At 35.1% G+C, this 21,282-nt stretch overlaps 1 protein-coding gene across 7 annotated transcripts in view; it reads right to left on the reverse strand.

Moving 5' to 3' along the window:
- IBTK (inhibitor of Bruton tyrosine kinase) overlaps positions 1–21,282 on the reverse strand; it is a 94,301-nt gene that overhangs the window by 7,289 nt on the left and 65,730 nt on the right. For 6 of the 7 annotated variants that reach the window (XR_015132646.1, XM_086316928.1, XM_086316926.1 and 3 more), the window contains exons 22-26: positions 19,171–19,319; positions 17,066–17,229; positions 15,923–16,015; positions 15,243–15,386; positions 4,833–4,982 (exon numbers count right to left, since the gene is read on the reverse strand). Coding sequence is in view for 5 of the 7 variants with exons in the window: in XM_086316928.1 (XP_086173054.1) it covers positions 4,833–4,982; positions 15,243–15,386; positions 15,923–16,015; positions 17,066–17,229; positions 19,171–19,319 (700 nt within the window). In the remaining 2 variants the exon portion in view is untranslated. Of the gene's footprint in view, positions 1–4,832; positions 4,983–15,242; positions 15,387–15,922; positions 16,016–17,065; positions 17,230–19,170; positions 19,320–21,282 lie in introns of those variants that run through there. The other variant, XR_015132647.1, reaches the window with a different exon arrangement.

Raw genomic sequence — 21,282 nt, forward strand, 5'->3', positions numbered from 1 at the left:
AAATATTCTACTTTATTATATTTTATCATTTCCTTAAATACCACTCTCTTATAGTAACATATTTTCTATGATGAAATTAAAAATGAAATCAAAGCTGTTTTCTTTCTCAGTGACCAGAAGACAAAAAACTATTTAAAACATTAACTTCCACTTGCCAAACACCCAAGCTATGGATAGCAAGATACTATATCATACACTCCTGTAACTAAAATGTCTAAAGCACTATAACATCACAAACCACTTTTCACAATTAATAGCCTGGTGTTATAGCACACCCTAGCGATCAACTATGAAACCACACATCCTTAATATTTTAAAAGATAGAGAAAATTAGAAAATTTAAAAAATACATTCAATACTTAAAATGTAAAAATGTTACAAAACAATCTTAACATTCACACCTTGACATTTATACATCCAAGGCAAACAATACAGCTCATTACATTAAAAACAAATGCTACTTGAAATAAGAGCAATTTTGTTTCATTTATTCTTGCCCTCATTCACCAGATGCTCACTGAACACCTACTACACACTAGGAAACATTCTAATCAGTGATAAGCAAAGGTCAATCTTCCTTGCTCCCACTAAACATACAGCTGAACACAGACATTAAAAGACTAGTATTTGAAAACACTGGGCTTCCCTGGTGGCTCAGTGGTAAAGAATCTGCCTGCCAATACAGGAGACATAAGAGACAGTTTGATCCCTGGGTCAGGAAGATCCCCTAGAGAAGGAAATGGCAACCCACTCCAATATTCTTGCCTGGGAAATCCCATGGACACAGGAGCCTGGTGGGCTACAATCCATGGGGTCACAAAAGAGTCAGACACGAATTAGCGACTAAACAACGATTCAAAAACAGTAAACAAAGAATCACCCCAACAGTAAGTTTACAACAGTTCTCATGTTATCCACAGGAATACATTCCTAGTCCCCTAGAGTGGATGCCTGAAACTGCGGATGGTACTGAGCCTGTGCACACTATGTTTTTTCCCTATATATACATACCTATGGTAAAGTTTAATTCCTGAATTAGGCACAGTAAGAAACTTACAACCATAAGAGAACAATTATATAACAATATAGTGTAATAGAAGTTATGTGAATGTGGTCTATGGCTCTTTCAAAATATCTTACAGGAACATAATGCCTTTTACTTCTATGTTCTAAAGTATGATAGCAAAACTAGCATGAGTTTTTGCTTCTTTATAATTTCATGGGTAGAAGACTCATTTATAACATAATCTTAGCACCCTAAAGATACAATTATTTTTTCCCCCTCTCCTTATTAGGTTGAGAACTTTCCACTTTCCCACCCCCCCACTTGAAGCTTTCATTTAAATGGCTTCTCTTTGGCATATTTGAATTGTCAACATCACTACTCCTGTGCTTTGGGGCTGGTATTAAGTAAAATAAAGATTCCTTGGACATAAGCATCCTGAAACCCCAACAACTGATCTGATAACTGAGACAGCTACTGAATGGCTGGCGGGCAGGGTACACTGGACAAAGGGACGGTTCCTGTCCAGATAAAATGGATCAGCGGAAACGGTCAGGATGGGGAGAGATGTCGTCACACTACTCAGAACAGTGCAGAATTTAAAACTGAAAACATTGTTTACTTCTGAAATTTTCCATTTAATATTTTCACACTATAGCTCACAGCAGGTAACCAAAACCATGTAAAGAAAACCACAGACAAGGGGGTACTACTCAAACTGTGGTAAATGTGATAAGTGACAAGAGCCATGAAGGCATATAACAGGAAACTGACCCAGTAAAAGAAGTCAGGCTTCTTCAAAGAATTTGACTGAACAGAGACTGCAAGAAGCAAGTCAACAAGTCAAAAGGCAGTTAAGTGGGAAGAAGTAACTGGCATTTGAGAAACTACAAGGTCAAGGCTAAAATACAGAGATCATGTTAAAAGCTAAAGAGGTTGACAGGAGCTAGACTGTATCAAGCCTTGAAGGCCATATAAGAATTCTAGCTTTTATCCTGCAAGGTAAGATTTGCATTTAAAAATACACAAACACTAGCCAAATATGCTATAGAGAAGGATAAAAGGCTATGGCAAGACTTGTTAGCAGGCTTACTCAGACAGCCCAGGTAAAAGATTAAAGTAGTCTAAATAAGGGTAGTGGCAGTGGAGATAGTTTAATACACAAATGGATATAATACTAAAGAGATATAACTGGCATGTCCTGACAGACTGGATATAGCTGAGGACGATGGTCATGTAAAACTTGTGAATGACATTTACTGAGGAAATCAAGAATAGGCTGGGTTTGTGTTTTGGCTGTATTTTTGCTTTTATGAGAAGGCTATGAGGAAAATCTTCAATTTGGTTTGGGACATAAAAGTTTAAGGTATTTCTGAACATTCAAATAGGATGGCAATATCAAACAAGGCAGATGGAGACCTAAGTCTGAAGCTCAGATGCCAGATGTGGACAGGCAATTTCAGTCTTTCATGTATAGCTGATAATTGAACAGTGAAACTCATGAAACAACACAGAACATAAGTGAAATGAAAAGATAACCTATAAGTGAACTTCAAGTATGATGAGTCATATAAAAAACCCATGGTGTTGGCAATATGGAGGCTACTTCTGAATTTATCCTGAACTGTTTCAGTTTAGTTGTGGGACTGGAAGCCAGAATAAAAAGAAGTGGGCGATGACAGCTCTTTTGAGAAATCTGGCTGTGAAGGAAGCAGGGAATTGGGAACAACAGGACAATTCTAGAAGAAAGTGAGGAGGCTGAGTGAGGGATTTGACTTCCCTCGCCACCCCCCACCCCCCCGCCACTCCACATGTGAGACACCTGTGCATATTCAAAACCAAATGGGAAGAATCTACTTAAAAGGAAAACACTGATCCATAAGAAAAAGAAAGACAGTTAATAATTTAAGCCTTCATTAGTGGAACTGGGTTAAGATACAACTACAGGTATAAATCGAACCCGTGTCTCTCATGTCTCCTGCATTAGCAGGCAGATTCTTTACTGCTGAGCCACCAGGGAAGCCCATAATGACTTATTAGAAGATCCTAATTGAAATAAATGGGCTTCCCTAGTGGTTCAGTGGTAAAGAATCCGGTTGCCAATGCAGGAGATGTGGGTTCAATCCGTGGGTCGGGAAGACCCTCTGGAGGAGAGCGTGGCAATCCACTCCAGTATTCTTCCCTGGCAGACTACATACAGGCCATGGGGTCGCAAGAATCAGACATGATTTAGGAACCGGACAACAGTGAAAATAAATACTATACAATTAAAATATGAGACATAAATTGAATATCGAGGCTGATAAACTTCCTCTTCATAATGTGTTGTCACTTTTGTGTAAGGTTGGTCTCTTCTGTATGAGCAGGGGCTATGTTAATTTTGTTCACCATTGTAACTGCAGTATCTACTATAATGTCTGATACACATCAGCTAATATTTGTTAATATTAAGACATCTTACACTGCACCCAATTTGTATTTATAAGCCTATCACAATAGCTTTAATATTCTCCCTTAATCATAGGTAAACATAATATAAAAAGGTGCATCTGTTTTACACATTAGAGTTCGATTTAAGATTTTTGTTTTAAAATAACATTACACTGCCAAAAGTACTTGAAAAGTTAGAGACAGATCATGACTTCTTTAGATCCTTTCTAATCTGATTTTCTGTACTATAAGTAAAAGGCTCAAAAACTAGTCATAAATATACATATCTGTAACAAGAAAGCCAGTTACAAAAACAACAAAACTATGTTTAAACAGTTCATCTAAACCTGCACTTTCCAGTGTTGTTAGAAGACTCTGACATTCCTCAGGAGCTGCTCACAGGACAGGTAAGGTGACAGTAAAGTAGTATGGTTCTAGACCCCTCTTCGCTCGGGTCAGGGAAGTTTATATTACCTGTTTGATATGTTATAATTGGATGAAAGATCTGATTTTTAAAAAGGAATTGGGGTGGGAGGGGAATCTGACAGTGAAAAACTGCTTAATCATTATGAAAAACAAAATTATTAATCTGGTCACAACTAATATTTTTAATTACATTTTTATTTTGTCTAAAACATTCTAGGGAGTATAATATATAGGAGATGTCATATTAGCAGAAATAAGGGAAAAAAGAAAACTCCATTTAGTCAACCTACTTGAAACAGTTTTTCCTACCAACACTGTCCTATCTAATGCCCCAAGAATGTTTGTTCTCTTTTGAACAATAATTAAAAGAGAATTTAATCATGGTGGGGAAACTTTTTAAAAATACCACTTTTAATCTACGTTTTCATGTAGGCATTTATAATATGAAACATCTTTTCAAAATACATTGGACTTTGACAACCAGTATCACAAACAGCTACAGAAAAAGATGGAAATACCTAAACAGGCTCAAAAAACCTTGGATGCATCTCAAAATGTATGCTAAGTGAAAGAGATTTTTTTTAAAGCGTGTGCTGAATGATTCCACTGATATAATAAAACAACAGAATATAAAAGTTAATCCGTAATGACAGAATTCAGATTAGAGCTGCAAGACAGGATGGGGAAGGACTGTAAAGGGGCATGGAGAAACTTCTGTGAATGGTGGTTAATAGTCAGTGACCTGAAGAACTGGTGATGCTGGTTTCACAAAGGTATATATATGCCAAACTTCAAATTATATACTTTAAATATATATATTGTTTAAGCCAACTATCCAAATATATCTTAAAAATAAACATGTTAATTTTGAATGTAAAAAGAATGTATAAAACCTGCCTTATAAATTTTTAAAGATTATTTTAGAACATAGAACCACTATAAGAACATTTAAAGGTAGGAAAATGTTTATTACCTTACAACTTTTGGAGACTGGGAATTTTCAATCCCTTTAAAACAAACTTTTTTGACATGATCTCCTGATCTCTGGCCAGTAACAGATTTCTTTTCTTCTACTAAGAAATCCCGGAATGACTTGGATGAAACTGAATGTTGAGAAGATGCCCTGTAGAAAGACAACAAAGATCATGGAAAAATACTCATTTTTCTTAAAAGGCTGTTGCTGGAAGTGGTGAGGGGACAATGAAGTGAATACATACCAAAAATTTTAGCAATATAATTACAGTTTTCAATGTGATGTTGGCTTTTTGCTGTCAATTACAGACTAATCAAAACTGTGATAAGAAAAAATAATCAATGGAGATAAACATGGGTGATAGCCCAGATATTGAAATTAGCAATGCTTTTAAAAACAGCATTATAACTATGCTTCAGATAACAACAAAAAATATGGTTAGAATAAATAAGTAAGCTCAGCAGAGGAAAAGTGTCTATGAAAAAGAAGAAAACAGAAATTCAAAGACTTTAATATTCAACAACAAAATTCACTGGAGGGGTGAAACAGCAAGCCTGGAAAAGTCTAAACTTGAAGATAAATGTTTTCAATCTTTTCTTCTGATTAAAAAAGTTTTATTGATTTAAATCAGCCATGGTGACTTACGGTAATATTAAATGTAATTGGACACCCAGAAGAAAAGGAGATAGGGCAGATAAAAATATCCAAAGAATATTTGGATATTTAATATTTAATTTGGCCATCTCCAAATCTGGTGAAATCCATAATGTGACAGACTCAAGAATTTTAGCCAACCCCAAAGAAGAAAAACGTAAAAAAGAACATACTTATACACACAGTGGGCAAACTGCTAAAAACCAGAGATCAAAAAAGAAATCTTAAAAGCAGCTGCAGAAATCCAACACAGTATGAAAACACCTGGTTATTTACCAGAAATGAAAGTCAAAAGAGAGACATCTTTAATGTGATGGGGGGGGGGGTCCCCCCACTTAATTACATTAAAAAAAGCATTAACCAAGCTAAGCCATAATGGATTCCTGACCCAAAGGACCATAAACACTGGTTGTTTTAAGCTACTGTTTAAGGCAATTGGTTACAAAGCAATAGATAATACAAGATAACAATTTCAAAGGACAATAAAGAAATATTATAAATAACTATGCAAATAAATTTGACAATTTATAAGAAATGGACATACCTTATCAAAGATAACAAAAAATAAAATAGAAAATTTGTATAGACCTGCATCTAAAAAACTGAATTAATCCCACCAGCTTTTTATTGTAGAAACTAACAAATTGATTCTAAAATTTATATGAGAATACAAAAACCTAGATTAGCCAATGCTGTCTTAAAAAAGAAATACAAAACTGGAAGAAGATAAAACAAGTTACTGTAATCAAGACAGTGTGGTATTGACATAATTATTAACAGATCAATGGAACAGATTAGAGAACTCAGTAACAGACCCCATGTGATATTTACTTTACTTTCAATAATGGAATTGCCAAAGCAAACAAGTGGGAAAAGTGTTTTTTTATAGAAGAAAATAAAAAGACCTTTATTTCACACCATACCCCCCAAATTATTTCAAGATGAATTACAGACCTAATGTAAAAGCTAAATGTCCTGGAAGAAAATTGAATTACAGACTTAACATAAAAGCTAAATGCCCCAAAAGAAAACAGATTATCTTTGTAACTTGGTGGCAAGCAAAGGTTTCTTTGGACATAAGCAGCAATAACCATCAAATCAAGGAATGATAAATTAGACTTAACCAAATCAAAAACTTCTGCTCATTAGAAGATATCATTAAGAAAATAAAAAATATCTGTAAAACATACATCTGACAAAGAACTTTTTTTCTTTGGACAAGCCAAATCTAAGATTTATATAAATGTGGTCAAAATTAAAAATAGAAAAAAATAATTCTGAATAAAAAGAACAAAATCAGAGAAACTGCACTATCTGATTTTAATATTTATAAAAAGTTATCATCAACAAGTCAGTCTATATGGGCATAAACACGTGTATGTAAGTCACATGGAACTGAGTAGAGTCCAGAACTAGACCCACACATACATGGTCAACTGAGTTCCACCAAAACTGCCAAGTAATAAAATACAGCAAGGACGATCTTTTCAATAAGTTCTGCTGGAACAACTAGATATCTGCATGGGGAAATAAACAAAAACCTTGCCCTGTACCTTACCCACATACAAAGAGACACTTAATCACAAAAGCTAAACTAAGGAAACATCTACATCAAAACAAAAAATGTTTGTAACTTTAGTCAAAGACATGGAGATACTACTACCATCTCCCTCCTTATAAAGGTTGCTATGTGGATTGAATGTTAATTTATGGTAAAATATTTAACAGTACCTGATACACAGAAATGCTATGTAAGTACGTTACTATCCACAGTTTTCACAGCATTTAACAAAATTTGCTTAAAGAAAACAAGACAATGAGAACACAAATTCTGATATGAAGAAATATAGTCAATTAACAGGCATAATATCCTTCCTTCCTAAAGTCTGATTTAGAAAAATTAATCCAGAAATGTAACTTTTTTGCTATTAATCCTGAACATCATTTTCAGAAATCCTTAAGTCAATATTATAAATAACAATATAAAAAATTTGAGTCGGACATTAATTTCATCTATTTTATTTCCTCAGAAAACAAAGTGAATACAAATGCTAACCAGTTAATTCCTCCCAAAACTAAATTCATACTTTGAAGAAACCATAAAATCCACACCAGACTAAATTCATAAACTATTTGGGGTTCCCCATAAAAGATCAGCAAAGCCTTCTAAAATCTATTATCTTATCTGAATTCAGGGATTCAGTTTAGTCGCTCAGGCATGTCCAACTCTTTGCGACCCCATGGACTGTAGCACACCAGGCTTCCCTGTCCATCACCAACTCCCGGAGCTTACTCAAACTCATGTTTATTGAGTCAGTGATATCATCCAACCATCTCATCCTCTGTCATCCCCTTCTCCTCCTGCCTTCAATCCTTCCCAGCATCAGGGTATTTTCAAATGAGTCAGTTCTTTGAATCAGGTGGCCAAAGTATTGGAGTTTCAGCTTCAGCATCAGTCTTTCCAATAAATATTCAAGACTGATTTCCTTTAGGATGGACTGGCTGGATCTCCTTGCAGTCCAAGGGACTCAAGAGTCTTCTCCAACACCACACTTCAAAAGCATCAATTCTTCAGCACTCAGCTTTCTTTATGAACTCTCACTCTCACATCCATACATGACCACTGGAAAAAACATAGCTCTGACTAGACAGATCTTAGTCGGCAAAGTAATGTCTCTGCTTTTTAATATGCTGTCTAGGTTGGTCATAGCTTTTTTTCCAAGGAGCAAGCATCTTTTAATTTCATGGCTGCAGTCACCATCTGCAGTGATTTTGGAGCCCAAGAAAATAAAGTCTCTGTTTCCACTGTTTCCCCATGAAGTGATGGGACCAGATGCCATGATTTTAGTTTTCTGAATGTTGAGTTTTAAGCCAGCTTTTTCACTCTCCTCTTTCACTTTCAAGAGGCTCTTCCATTCCTCTTCACTTTCTGCCATAAGGGTGGTGTCATCTGCATATCTGAGGTTATTGACATTTCTCCCGGCAATCTTGATTACAGCTTGTGCTTCATCTAGCCTGGCATTTCATATGCATGATGTACTCTGCATATAAGTTAAATAAACAGGGTGACAATATACAGCCTTGACATACTCCTTTCCCAATCTGGAACCAGTCTGTTGTTCCATGTCCGGTTCTAACTGTTGCTTCTTGACCTACATACAGATTTCTCAGGAGGTGGGTAAGGTGGTCTGGTATTTCCATCTCTTTCAGAATTTTCCAGTTTGTCGTGATCTACACAAAGGCTTTGGCATGGTCAATAAAGCAGAAGTAGATGTTTTTCTGGAACTCTCTTGCTTTTTCAATGATCCAACGGATGTTGGCAATTTGGTATCTGGTTCCTCTGCCTTTTCTAAATCCATCTTGAACATCTGGAAGTTCATGGTTCACGTACTTTTGAAGCCTGGCTTGAAGAATTTTGACCATTACTTTGCTAGCATGTGAAATGACTGCAATTATGTGGTAGTTTGAACATTCTTTGGCATTGCCTTTCTTTGGGATTGGAATGAAAACTGAACTTTTCCAGTACTGTAGCCACTGCTGAAATTTCCAAATTTGCTGGCATATTGAGTGCAGCACTTTCACAGCATCATCTTTTAGGATTTGAAATAGCTGAACTGGAATTCCATCACCTCCACTAGCTTTGTTCATAGCGATGCTTCCTAAGGCCCACTTGACTTCACATTCCAGGATGTCTGGCTCTTGGTGAGTGATCACAGCATCGTGGTTATCTGGGTCATGAAGATCTTTTTTCTATAGTTCCTCTGTGTATTCTTACCACCTCTTCTTATATCTTCTGCTTCTCTTAGGCCCATACCATTATCTGTCCTTTATTATGCCCATCTTTGCATGAAACGTTCTTATGTGAATAATTAATATATATCTGATTCTGGCCTAACCACCAAAACACTTTTATATGCATCATTTCATTTAATCTTTACAACAATAATCCTTTAAGTATTTTCATCACAACCTAAATTTAAAAGAGCACAACCAAAGCTGAGGCATTTGAATGACCCTCAAATCACCAGAGATAAGCAGAACTGGGATCCAAACCCAGTTCTTAATGATCACAAAACTCATGCTTGGCCATCTAGTCTATCACCGGCTTCAATAAGAATCAAAATAATACTCCTTATAAAGTGCCAAAGATGGAAGGAAAATGATGATTCACACTTAGTTTTGTTGGTATGAGCTAATAAGCATCTATTCATAACAAAATCAGCTGAAACCTTCTATCAAATTTCTATCTGCTCAATAATTAAATAGGACTGCCTCACATAAGGTTTTTCTAAGGAAAAAACTCACCAATAACTCAATACATGCTAAAGAAATCAATCATGTGAAAATATTACAAATAAAATTACATTTTATTTATACACTAATGGTTAATACTTATATAATGCTTAAGGTGCTGTTCTAAATGTGTTTCATTAACTCTGTTTACTCTTCACAACACCCCTGTGAAATAGGTCCTGTTTTTAGTCTATTTATGAACAAGAAAACAGAGAAAGATTAAAAAATTGTTCTGATCTTATGGACTCTGTGGGAGAGGGAGAGGGTGGGAAGATTTGGGACAATGGCATTGAAACATGTAAAATATCATGTATGAAACGAGATGCCAGTCCAGGTTCAATGCACGATACTGGATGCTTGGGGCTAGTGCACTGGGACGACCCAGAGGGATGGTATGGGGAGGGAGGAGGGTTCAGGATGGGGAGCACATGTATACCTGTGATGGATTCATTTTGATATTTGGCAAAACTAATACAATTATGTAAAGTTTAAAAATAAAATAAAATTTTAAAAAAATTGTTCTGACAGAGAAAGACTGGAAAGTCAGATTAAAGACTTAATCTGAATTCACACTGCTAGGCAATAGATCCACATTTTAAAGTTCAGGCAAGGCTGACTCCTGATTACCAGGCTTAATCACTGTACTACTATGTTCACAGAAAATCATTCACCCTATGCAAAGTCCTTTAATCATAAGAAAGAGATTTTCTTTACAGATTTATCAGAAATATGACCTACCAAGGCATTCACGTTAAAGATATTTCTTCAAAAGGAACTTACCTGACTTTGACTTTATCACAAAATTTTCTTCAAAGGACATACATGGGCAGAACGTTAAAAAATTAAACACAAAGAACCACACCCCATTTCCTTACCAACTCTCTTCTCCTCCCCAAAGTACACATACCTGAAAGTTTCTACTGGCAAACAACACAACTATGCTATAAAGTACTTTGTATTATTAGTCACGGGGAACACTGCTGGCAAATACTCTGCCAAAAAAATCTGATGAATGTCTTTTGTAAGTAATTCATGTCTCTAAATACAAAAACTTCACCATCATCTGTGTAAAAACCACAAGACGTCAGATTCACCTTAGTGGTAATTTGCAAACTTCTAGATGTAATAAATAATGTACACCCTAAAAAAAATTCTTTCTTTCATAGCTATTTTATACCATCTCCTTAAGAATAAGTGTAGGTAGCAATGCTTACTTACAAGATATCTTATATTTGCATGTTTATTAATCATGCATAGTGGTCACTTATAAAATGTCTTATGCAGACTTCTTTAAATGAATTCTATTATTCTTTCCACTGATCATGCCATAATTTGAAACAGTGTCTGATGTCTGATTTCCCACAATTTTACTTTCCTAACTCAAAGGCTCTGGCTCTTTTCCATTTTAGCAGACAGAAAAACTTAAGAAGCATTTGTACCCACATAAAAAATTAATCAACATTTTTTTTCTCAACTAAGGAAGCTCTAAAAATTGTGCTTTAATGAGCAAAATTTCTAGCTAAAAAGTTAAGCAACTGAACTTAGTTTATAGGTTAGCTCAAAATGGAATTTGGAAGAAGTTACATTCATACAGCCAGGCCACAAAGATCGTGCATTCTTTCACTCAAGATGGCTGGTAAGAAATGTAGTTTTATTTCTCCAAGTAAAATAAAGGATAATGAAAAGTGATCAACTCCCATATACACTTGGTGTTTTCACAACAGATTTAAAAGTCAACTGGTTAGAATTTCATTGTAATGCAAAAACCAGTTATTTTTCATATTTAACACTGTCACACCTAATTGCATGCAGCAGGAGTACTGTTACATACTGGAAGTCATCATACAGACTAGGTGAATGAATGGGTGAACAAACTAAGTAAATTCCCTACCACAACCGGTAGACTTAAAGGGCTAATTTGTGATTTGCTAATTAATTGCACATTAAGCTTATTATTAAGAAGTTGTTGTTTAGTTGCTAAGTTGTGTCTGACTCTTTTACAACCCCATGGACTGTATGTAGCCCGCCAAGCTCCTCTGTTCTTGGAATTTCCCAGGCAAGAATACTGGAGTGGGTTGCAATTTCCTCCTCCAGGGGATTTTCCCAACCCAGGGGTCAAAAACCACACCTCCTATATTGGAGGTGGATTCTTTACTGCTGAGTTACCAGGGAAGCCCGTTATTAAGATAAAAAAACAATAAAAACATCCTTTAATAATTAAGAAAAATCACATTAGATGATTCATCAGGAGATGAAGATGTCCCTTTGAGAAGTAGTTGGAAAAAATCACTATAGCAATGAATATATTCCATATATACAATCTGTAAATCAAATCAAATTAAAATGCTAATTTTGTATTAATTTTCTACTTTTTTCAAAGCTGAGCAAACTTTAAATTCTACCAACTTTATTTAGACCAACATTTACAAGAGATATCCTCAGAAAAACAAAGACCAACATTTACAAGAGACATCCTCAGAAAAACAAATCTATTCCTTTTTTTTCTAATATGATTTCTAGAGAAAATAGTAAGGAAGAAAGTATCAAATAGTATACAAGTTGTTCCTAGACTTGGATGTTCCTAGACAAGCTTTTCACAATTAATAAAAGAGCCCACCAAGTAGCCAGTATAATGTATCAAAAAAAAAAAAAAACCCACATCAAGGCACTTCACTATGAAATTTAAGAACACCAGAGATAAAAAGGGGGAAGCGGGGAAAGAAACTGGTAACATATTAAGAGTTAGGAATTGGAATGGCATTAGACTTCCCAACAGAAATAAGAAAAAGGAACTCTACGAATGATTTCCAACTCAGAATTCTGTTCCCACCTATCAGTCAAGGGTGGCGAGAATAAAAACAAATTCAAAGTTATAAGAGCTCCAAAAATGTACATCCTATACACTCTTTATCAGAAAACTACCGGTTTTGATGTGGAGTGTGCTACCTCAATCAAAGAGTAAGCCAAGAAATAAAAAAACACAGCCTCTAAGAAACTGGGGATCAAACACTGGAGGGAAGCAAAGGAAATCCCCAGGATGACAATTAAAAGAAGTCTCAAGATCATGGTATTAAGCATGCCTGAAAAAGGCCTAGTTCAGACCAGAGAACTCAAGAGTTCTAAATGAAAATGTTTCCAATAAAAAACAAAAGTCATAAGTAATCTGGGATGTTTCCCAGTAAGGGAATTATTATTATTTATTAGTTATTCTAGGGAAAAAATAAAAGCGTAAAAAAGGAACTACAATCATACAATGGTTCTGTTGTGAATCTTAACCAGTCAAAAGAGAATTTCTTTATTGGGGTTGGAATGAACTCTGGTGTTTGAAATAGGCTCTAAACAAGAGTTGGATTAAGTCTATTAGTTGGATTTCCCAACTTGAGTGATCACTGTTTTGTTCCTCTTTCTGTTCATTTACTTTTTGTTTTTTAATAAGGAAACTGGTTTATGGCATGGCTGAAATTGTATTTACTAAGCCCAAAGCTTCCTCAGGCTTCCTAGGTGGCACTAGTTGTAAAGAACCCGCCTGCCAATGCAGGAAACATAAGAGACACAGGTTTGATCCCTGGGTTGGGAAGATACCCTGGAAAGGGAATGGCAACCCACTCCAGGATTCTTGCCTGGAGAATCCCATGGACAGAGGAGCTTGGTGGGCTTTGGTCTGTGGGGTCACAGAATCAGATATGACTGACACGACAGCAGAAAGCTTCCACATGTGCTTAGTTAACTGGCTCAAATTGCAATATGTTTAGTATCTTGAGAACTAATTTAAGAAGTTTTTTTTTTCCTGGTCTTTCCATACTTTTGTTTAGGAAAAACAGTAACTCTATTTTTTTTTTTAACTTTACAATATTGTATTGGTTTTGCCAAATATCAAAATGAATCCACCACAGGTATACCTGTGTTCCCCATCCTGAACCCTCCTCCCTCCTCCCTCCCCATACCATCCCTCTGGGTCATCCCAGTGCACCAGCCCCAAGCATCCAGTATCGTGCATCGAACCTGGACTGGCGACTCGTTTCATATATGATATTATACATGTTTCAATGCCATTCTCCCAAACCATCCCACCCTCTCCCTCTCCCACAGAGTCCAAAAGACTGTTCTATACATCAGTGTCTCTTTTGCTGTCTCGTATACAGGGTTATTGTTACCATCTACTCCATAAACCTAACAGAGGCAGTGATCAAATCACTTTTGTATATTGCCTTATCAGAAACTAGAACATGCCTTGCATATAGAAGCTACACAACAAATACCAATGAATCGAAACATTCTATTAAACCCATTCCCTCAAGTTTTACTCTTTTCTTTTTCACTTGGGTTTTCTCATGTCTTTTTTTTTCTGTGATCAAGTTTTATATTTACTAGTGGTTCTGACATGTAGTCTTCCTGATGGCAATCAAAATGAGTTGCCACTCTCTTCAAAATAATTTGCATTTTAATTGGGAAAAAATATTTCTTCTTACAAATAGGAAAAAAGTGGCATTAGAAGCAATGAAAGGATCTCCCCACGCCCCTCCCCTCCCCCCAGTCAAGGGTAATCTCTAGTACCCTCTTCTATGCTTGGGACAGCAACAGGGTTTTTCCTGCCCTTCATATTTCCATGTATTTTTCCTCTAAAACTGGTTTCCACATATTCTATTAGTAGACTTTCCTGGTGGTATGGAGGCTGGGGATCTGCCTACCAATCCCATGGACATAGATTTGATCCCTGGTCCAGGAAGACTCCACATGCCACAGAGCAGCGGGGCCCAAGTACCACAACTACTGAGCCTGCACACCCTGGAGTCTGCAGGCCACAACCACTGAGCCCACACGCCACAACCAGAGAATGCCCGTGCATACCGAGGAGGACCAGTGCAGCCAAAAATAGACTTTTTTTTTTAAGTCTATTATGATATTAGTTACCAAAAAAGGAGGATGCAAGGGAAGCAGGAAGTACAATCTATTTTACATATCTCAAAATTGCCATCTGAACTCTTTGGAAATGATTCCTATTAATGCTGCATTTATGGTTAAATTCTAATGGAGAAAACTATATAACATATTGTTAAGTAAACAGCCCTGCTTAAAAGTGACAATGACAAGCTACGATAACATGATACATACAGGGAATGTGCAAAGAAATTAGGGTGCTAGAAGAGATTTATCAAACTTCTCCATGATATATATTATTTTTATAAAACAATGAAAAAATAATGCTCTCAAATTACTTTAGCAATAAACATTAAAATACCAAGAAGAAATTTTATCTACACATATGAAAAAAATTTGAAAATCATGATATACTTGTCAAAACAAACAAAAAAATAAAGTATTTCCCAAGGTCTGATTCATAACATAAAAGCAAAGGGGAAACAAAATATTTGAAAAAACAGGAGGGGAAAAAAAAAACCCAAAGCCAAGAACCACCTTAAAAGCTAATGTACAAAGCTTATTTTAATAAAAATTAGAGCATACCATGCATTCGCTGGCTTGGGGATTTTTGAAGGCACACTTAAAGCTGTTTCCATGTTATTCATTCCTGAATTATTATCTTTGGTAGTCAATGCAATCATTTTTCGTTGCTTCTGAGAAAGTTTAACTCCATGAGAAATCATTTTTCTAGAAATTAAATTAAACCAATCAGTTTTACTGCTTCTGAGAAAGTTTAATTCCATAAAAACTAATTTTGCTAGAAATTTCTGCTTAATACAGGTAATTATATTGCTTTGTGTTTATTTGATGAAATTTTACTATTAGTAGATCAAAATGACCAGAAGTTTCAACAGTGACCATATGTATATATATAAAATCAGTTTATACTACCAAGGATAAAGTAATAGCTACAATGAGCCCTTGTAATAGTGTGCATCATACTTGTATCAGAAATAGCCTATACTGATTATTTTAGAGGCCAATTTCTGGCATATAATATTGTATTCCACAAGAGCTGGACTATCAACCCAACTCAATCTTTAGCACATACTTAAGAAATAATGTTATGGAGGTTAAATTACCTATTAATAGAAAAGAGCTTAGAACTAACTTTAACATCAAATGCAGAAAAATAATAGGAAAGGTCCAGTAGGTCTTTCTAATTCTTTAGGGCAAAACTATAATACAACATGTTCTTTCCTTTTTATGATTTTGTAACCAACCCCAAATTTGTCTTTGGTGTAGTTCCACATTTTTGTCTGCTTTCTTCAATTTGCATGATGGTTCTGAGATCCATGACAGGAGGGCTGACAGGACTAAAAGACATATAAAAGTTACTTTACAACCCGCTCATTACTACCCAAATATTACTGAAACTGTAAATTATATATAAGATTATTAATGAGAGGACAGTTTAGGTCCATTTTGTAAGCTGTGGTCAACTTCATAAATGAAAGCTACTTTTATATATACATACATAAGTAATAATTAAAATGTATCTAAAGTCAAATGTTAAGTGATACATGTTTAATAAGTAAGTCTAACATTAATGATTAGAAGATGCTTCCAAGTGTTCCCACAAGTATGTTTACTTAGGCAAAAAAATTTGCAACTACTTTCTGACTATCTTTAGACCATGAACCATCATAAACCAGGACATCATAATCTTTATTCCAACTGTGCAATAGAGCATATTTCAAAATATTTACACAAATGGTCCAGATGATAGTATAACTAGTAAGGCAATTAACAGTTTTAGGCCTATAATAAACCATACTAGGTAATAAAGATGAAGAACAACCTCAATAAGCATTTTGAAAGAATACTGTATTTTAATTATATTTACTCCTTCAGTTTTAAAAACTGCACTTTCTAAATAAAAGAAAATTATGGATAGAATATATAGGCAAATTAACACTACAGTATAACATTAAATGAGTATCTTCTGACAATAACCGTGAATAACAACACATTTTATGAGACCTTAAATATCCTTTAATGTGCTAAAGAAAAGATAAGGTAAGCCTATAAAAGACAAAATGGTCTTCCTGAGTGGGTGTTTTTACTAATATACACTATTCATTAGAAAAAAAATGGTGATATCAAGGCACTGTGTGCATGTATGTCTTTGTTACGGAGGATTTACTAGTATTCATTAATGACACTACAAAGGCAACTATATTTTGTCTGGAAAAAAAGCCTATTTTAGCTGATTAGTAATTTGTATGCAGTTAGATCATTTTCTCTATATTAGAAATTTATATTAATGTTTTTAGATGAGCTCCATTAAAAATTTTCATTTGACTAAAAATGAACGATATTTTGCTGACTAACAAGTACAGTACAGAACAAAATAAAAATCCTACCTGAAAGAGCCAGACACCCAATTGGAAGAGCTTGTAGTATCAATTCTGTTACTGGGAATGGGCTGTGGAGCAGTTATTTTAAGTACTGGTGATTTTTCCCATGGTTTTAAATCTTCCCTAAAATATGCAGGAGGTGTACCATTAACATACGATTTAATTTTCCCCTGGAGGAAAAAAAAAATTTTTTTTTAATTGAGTAATAACAGGTACCCCTAGCATAGCAGTTTACACACAGTTGGTACTCAGTAAATACTGGTTAAACTATATTAAAGAATAAAATTTTATGACAATAATCATCTAGCACTTTTAATTCACTTCTTCTATAGGTTAGTATCTTGATCAGTTTTCAAATCCTCAGTGGCTATAACCTAATTACTAGAAGCTTTGGGAATAATTTTTAGGGAAATAAATCTGCATATTAAAGCCCTATTTACATGAGCATTAAGGAAAAATGTTAATAAATATAAGTGGTTCAAATAAGATATGAAGCAGTAACTTTAAAATTAATGTCCATGATTTGAAGAAGAAAAAAAATTAAAGTTTCGTATAAATGTCACACAATTCACTCTGAATATACTTAAAGGACTCTGAATAAAATGAAAGCCAAATAATATTGTCACTTCAAAAGGGATGCTAAAACTATTGCTATTAAAAGAGGTCAAGGAAGTTATTGAAATAGTTATTTCCACTGCCAGGATAGATTCTTCTATTACTGCTAGAAAGGCACTTCAACCTTCATTTAAACCTCAACTGTCTTCCAGACCAACCTTAGTGTAATATGAATTGCCCCCAAACTTTTACTCTACATAAAAAAATTTAATAAAAATTTGTTTTGTTATCAATCCTTGAGGCCTAGAAGACTCTTAATAAAGGGTACATTTTCTGAGGTCTCACAAATTTCTAGATATTCTGATATGTTTTGTGAAAGCACAGAGGTTAGAAAAAAATATCTGGTAAGTTAGAGGTTTTCATTCCCTACAGATTAACAACTATGGAATAAAATGTTAAGAGATGTCTAAAATATGGCCTCCCCAGAGTTGACCAGACTAGGAATTCAGCAGCTTGGTGTCAATTATGCTAGACTAGAAGAACTCTATTTCAGATTGCATTGTTCTTAAATATCATGGAGAAAAGATACTAAATTGTAATTGTAATTCAGCTCATTTTAAAAATCATTTTCCTTAGTTTTTAGCTGGTGTTAACTGACATTCCACAAAATAAATTTCAAGTAATCCAGCCATGAATATACAGGTGGTGCTACTGGTAAGGAATGTGCCTGCTAACGCAGGAGACACAAGAGACATGGGTTCAATTCCTGCATCAGGAAGATCTCTGGAGTAGGAAATGGCAACCCACTCCAGTATTCTTGCCTGGAAAATTCCATGAACAAAGGAGCCTGGTGGGCTACAGTCTATGGGGTTGCAAAGAGTCAGACATGACTGAGCAACTACATATACACATATATTTCAACTGCCTATACAGTATTATTATACTTTACATCAATATTATATTTAATGTAGAAAGATTAGAAATATAACATCATAAAGAGCTCAACACTGCCATTAAAATCTTTAAGAGTAGAAACATTAGGCAAATTTGAGAAAATTAATACTACAGGTATTATGTCACTAATTTTTTATATATATATATATTTTATAAACCAGTTAGAGGAGTGTTTTAGAGTAAAACACTTGTTAAAAAGCCCAGTAAAAAAAAGCTGGGTTCTTAGTAGCTCAGCTGGTAAAGAATCCGCCGGCAATGCAGGAGACCCCGTTTCAATTCCTGGGTCAGGAAGATCTGCTGGAGAAGGGATAGGTTATCCACTCCAGTGTTCTTGGGTTTACCTGGTGGCTCAGCTGGTAAAGAATCTGCCTACAATGCGGGAGATCCGGATTCAATCCCTGGGCTGGAAGATCCTCTGGAGAAGGGAACAGTTACCCACTCCAGTATTCTGGCCTGCAGAATTCCATGGACTGTATCGTCCATGGGGTAGCAGAGTTGGACACAACTGAGCGACTTTCACTTTAGAGTAAAAACAATGAGAGACTAAACTGTCTCTAGACTAGAATTTGAAGAAAATAGTGCATTAAAAAACAAAGACAAACCTCAGACTTATCTGAATGAAATCCTGTTGTGAAGTCAGGAGACTGTAAATCTCTAGGACTACCCACTCCTGCATAGCTTCCTTCAGAGTCTGATGTCAACAGTTCTGGAAGAGACTCCACAGAATTGGTCTTAACAGACTTTAACAATCCTAAAAGGTAAAAAGTTTTTAAACATTTAAACACATATACATTAAACATACATGAATTACATTTAAAGAACCAAATAATTTAATGAAGTAAAAAAACTGAAATGGAGGTTTTAAAACAAGTTTTATTCATTTCAATTACATATTAATTATAAGGAAGATTGTTATTTGGTATCTAATTTAAGAAGTGACTCAGAATATTTTCCCCCATAAAGATAAAAAAGGAAGACAAAAATAAGTAAACTCTACTCTTTTTATAAGAAAGTGTATAATTTACTAGTGGAATGTTCCCAAAATTCAAATATAAATTAATCTAATAAATAATGTCTTCTAACTTTAAGGATCAACACAAAAATTAAGCATTCACACAACTATCCTTGATGAAATTAGCCTCAAACTCAAAATTTCTTCAAGAATAGGTCTTTTTTTTGGCCATTAAATTTAACCTTTCAATCATTATTTGCTTTGGCTACAGAAAGAGTACTATAGCAGGAAGAATACCAAAGGGAAATCAAGAAAAAAAATTTTACTTCTATTACTACCTGAAATCACGTAAACGTTTTCTGACCTTGCTTCAAGTTTAAAGGAAGGGGCATAAATTAGTTCATTACTAATGTCTCTTCCAACTCTGAAATGCTATGACTCTAACACATGTGCTAACAATAACATCGTTTAAAACAAACCAAATGTCTGCTTTTTCCATAAACCTTTAGGTATTTGGAAAATCACTAGTTCCATGATTGTCTATCCATTTAAATATCTTCCCATCAATGTACCTATGCTTCCTTCTAAGGATGTGAGGTAATTCATGTAACACAGAGAATGAAAAATCACAGAATTTTAAACTTGAAAAGATCCTAAAATAGGAATCAAGATATGTAGTAAATGAGAAATACCTTTATATTAGCTATCTTTTAAAATATCTTTTATATTACCTAAAACAATTATTCTTTGCATTATTTATCAAACATATCAAATACCTCATTTGTACTTAAGTTGTTTGTATAAAGCTGACTATGAAAGAATATACTGTGGATAGAAATTGCACCAGTTTGTCTTACTGCTATAGATACACCTACAATTCCTTGAAGCCATATTGTAGTGTCATTTGTTTACACTTCAAAGTTTTATCTAAAGAAACTTAAAATTTAGGTAGCTTAATTTAGATCTAATCAGATGAATCTAGAATATAGGGCAGTCTATACCACCACTGGCCTCAACTTCTGAAAACAGAACAAAACGCTGTGAGGGGGTGCTACTCTAGTTTAAAAACACTAAAAAAACATTAATAAGCAAAGGCAATGGCAATCTTAGTAAGACATTAGATTTTTTTTTACATTAAAACAAAAAAGGCTATCAAAACATTTTTGGACAAGTAGGGAAAGTTGAGTGTAGACTGTAATACTGCTGCTGCTAAGTCGCTTCTGTCATGTCTGACCCTGTGCGACACCATAGACGGCAGCCCACCAGGCTTCCCCGTCCCTGGGATTCCCCAGGCAAGAACACTGGAGTGGGTTGCCATTTCCTTCTCCAATGCATGAAAGTGGAAAGTGGAAAATCAAAGTGAAGCCGCTCAGTCGTATCCGACTCTCAACGACCCCATGGACTGTAGCCTACCAGGCTCCTCCGTCCATGGAATTTTCCAGGCAAGAGTACTGGAGTGGGGTGCCATTGCCTTCTCCATCTGTAATACCAGATAGTATTATTAATTAATGTCTTCCAAAGTCCGACTCTCTCCAACCTATCTCCTATCTGCAGAGATCTGATATGGCTGAGCCAAGCTGAACTGTATGCATAAGATATGTGCAATCTTTCTACTGTCTCTAGGCTTGAAACACTGCCCTATTCTCTTACCATGTCAACCTGCCTCTTCTTCTTAACTAACCTCTCTACTCTGCAAGAGCCAGCTCAGCTATCACTTTCCTCTAACAGATGTATCCTCTAACAGATCTTCTCAGACTGCTTT

The sequence above is a fragment of the Bos grunniens genome, chromosome 9 (assembly GCF_055505025.1).
Source record: "Bos grunniens cultivar Pamir isolate PY7600 chromosome 9, Bosgru_T2T1.0, whole genome shotgun sequence".
NCBI classification, from domain to species: domain Eukaryota; kingdom Metazoa; phylum Chordata; class Mammalia; order Artiodactyla; family Bovidae; genus Bos; species Bos grunniens.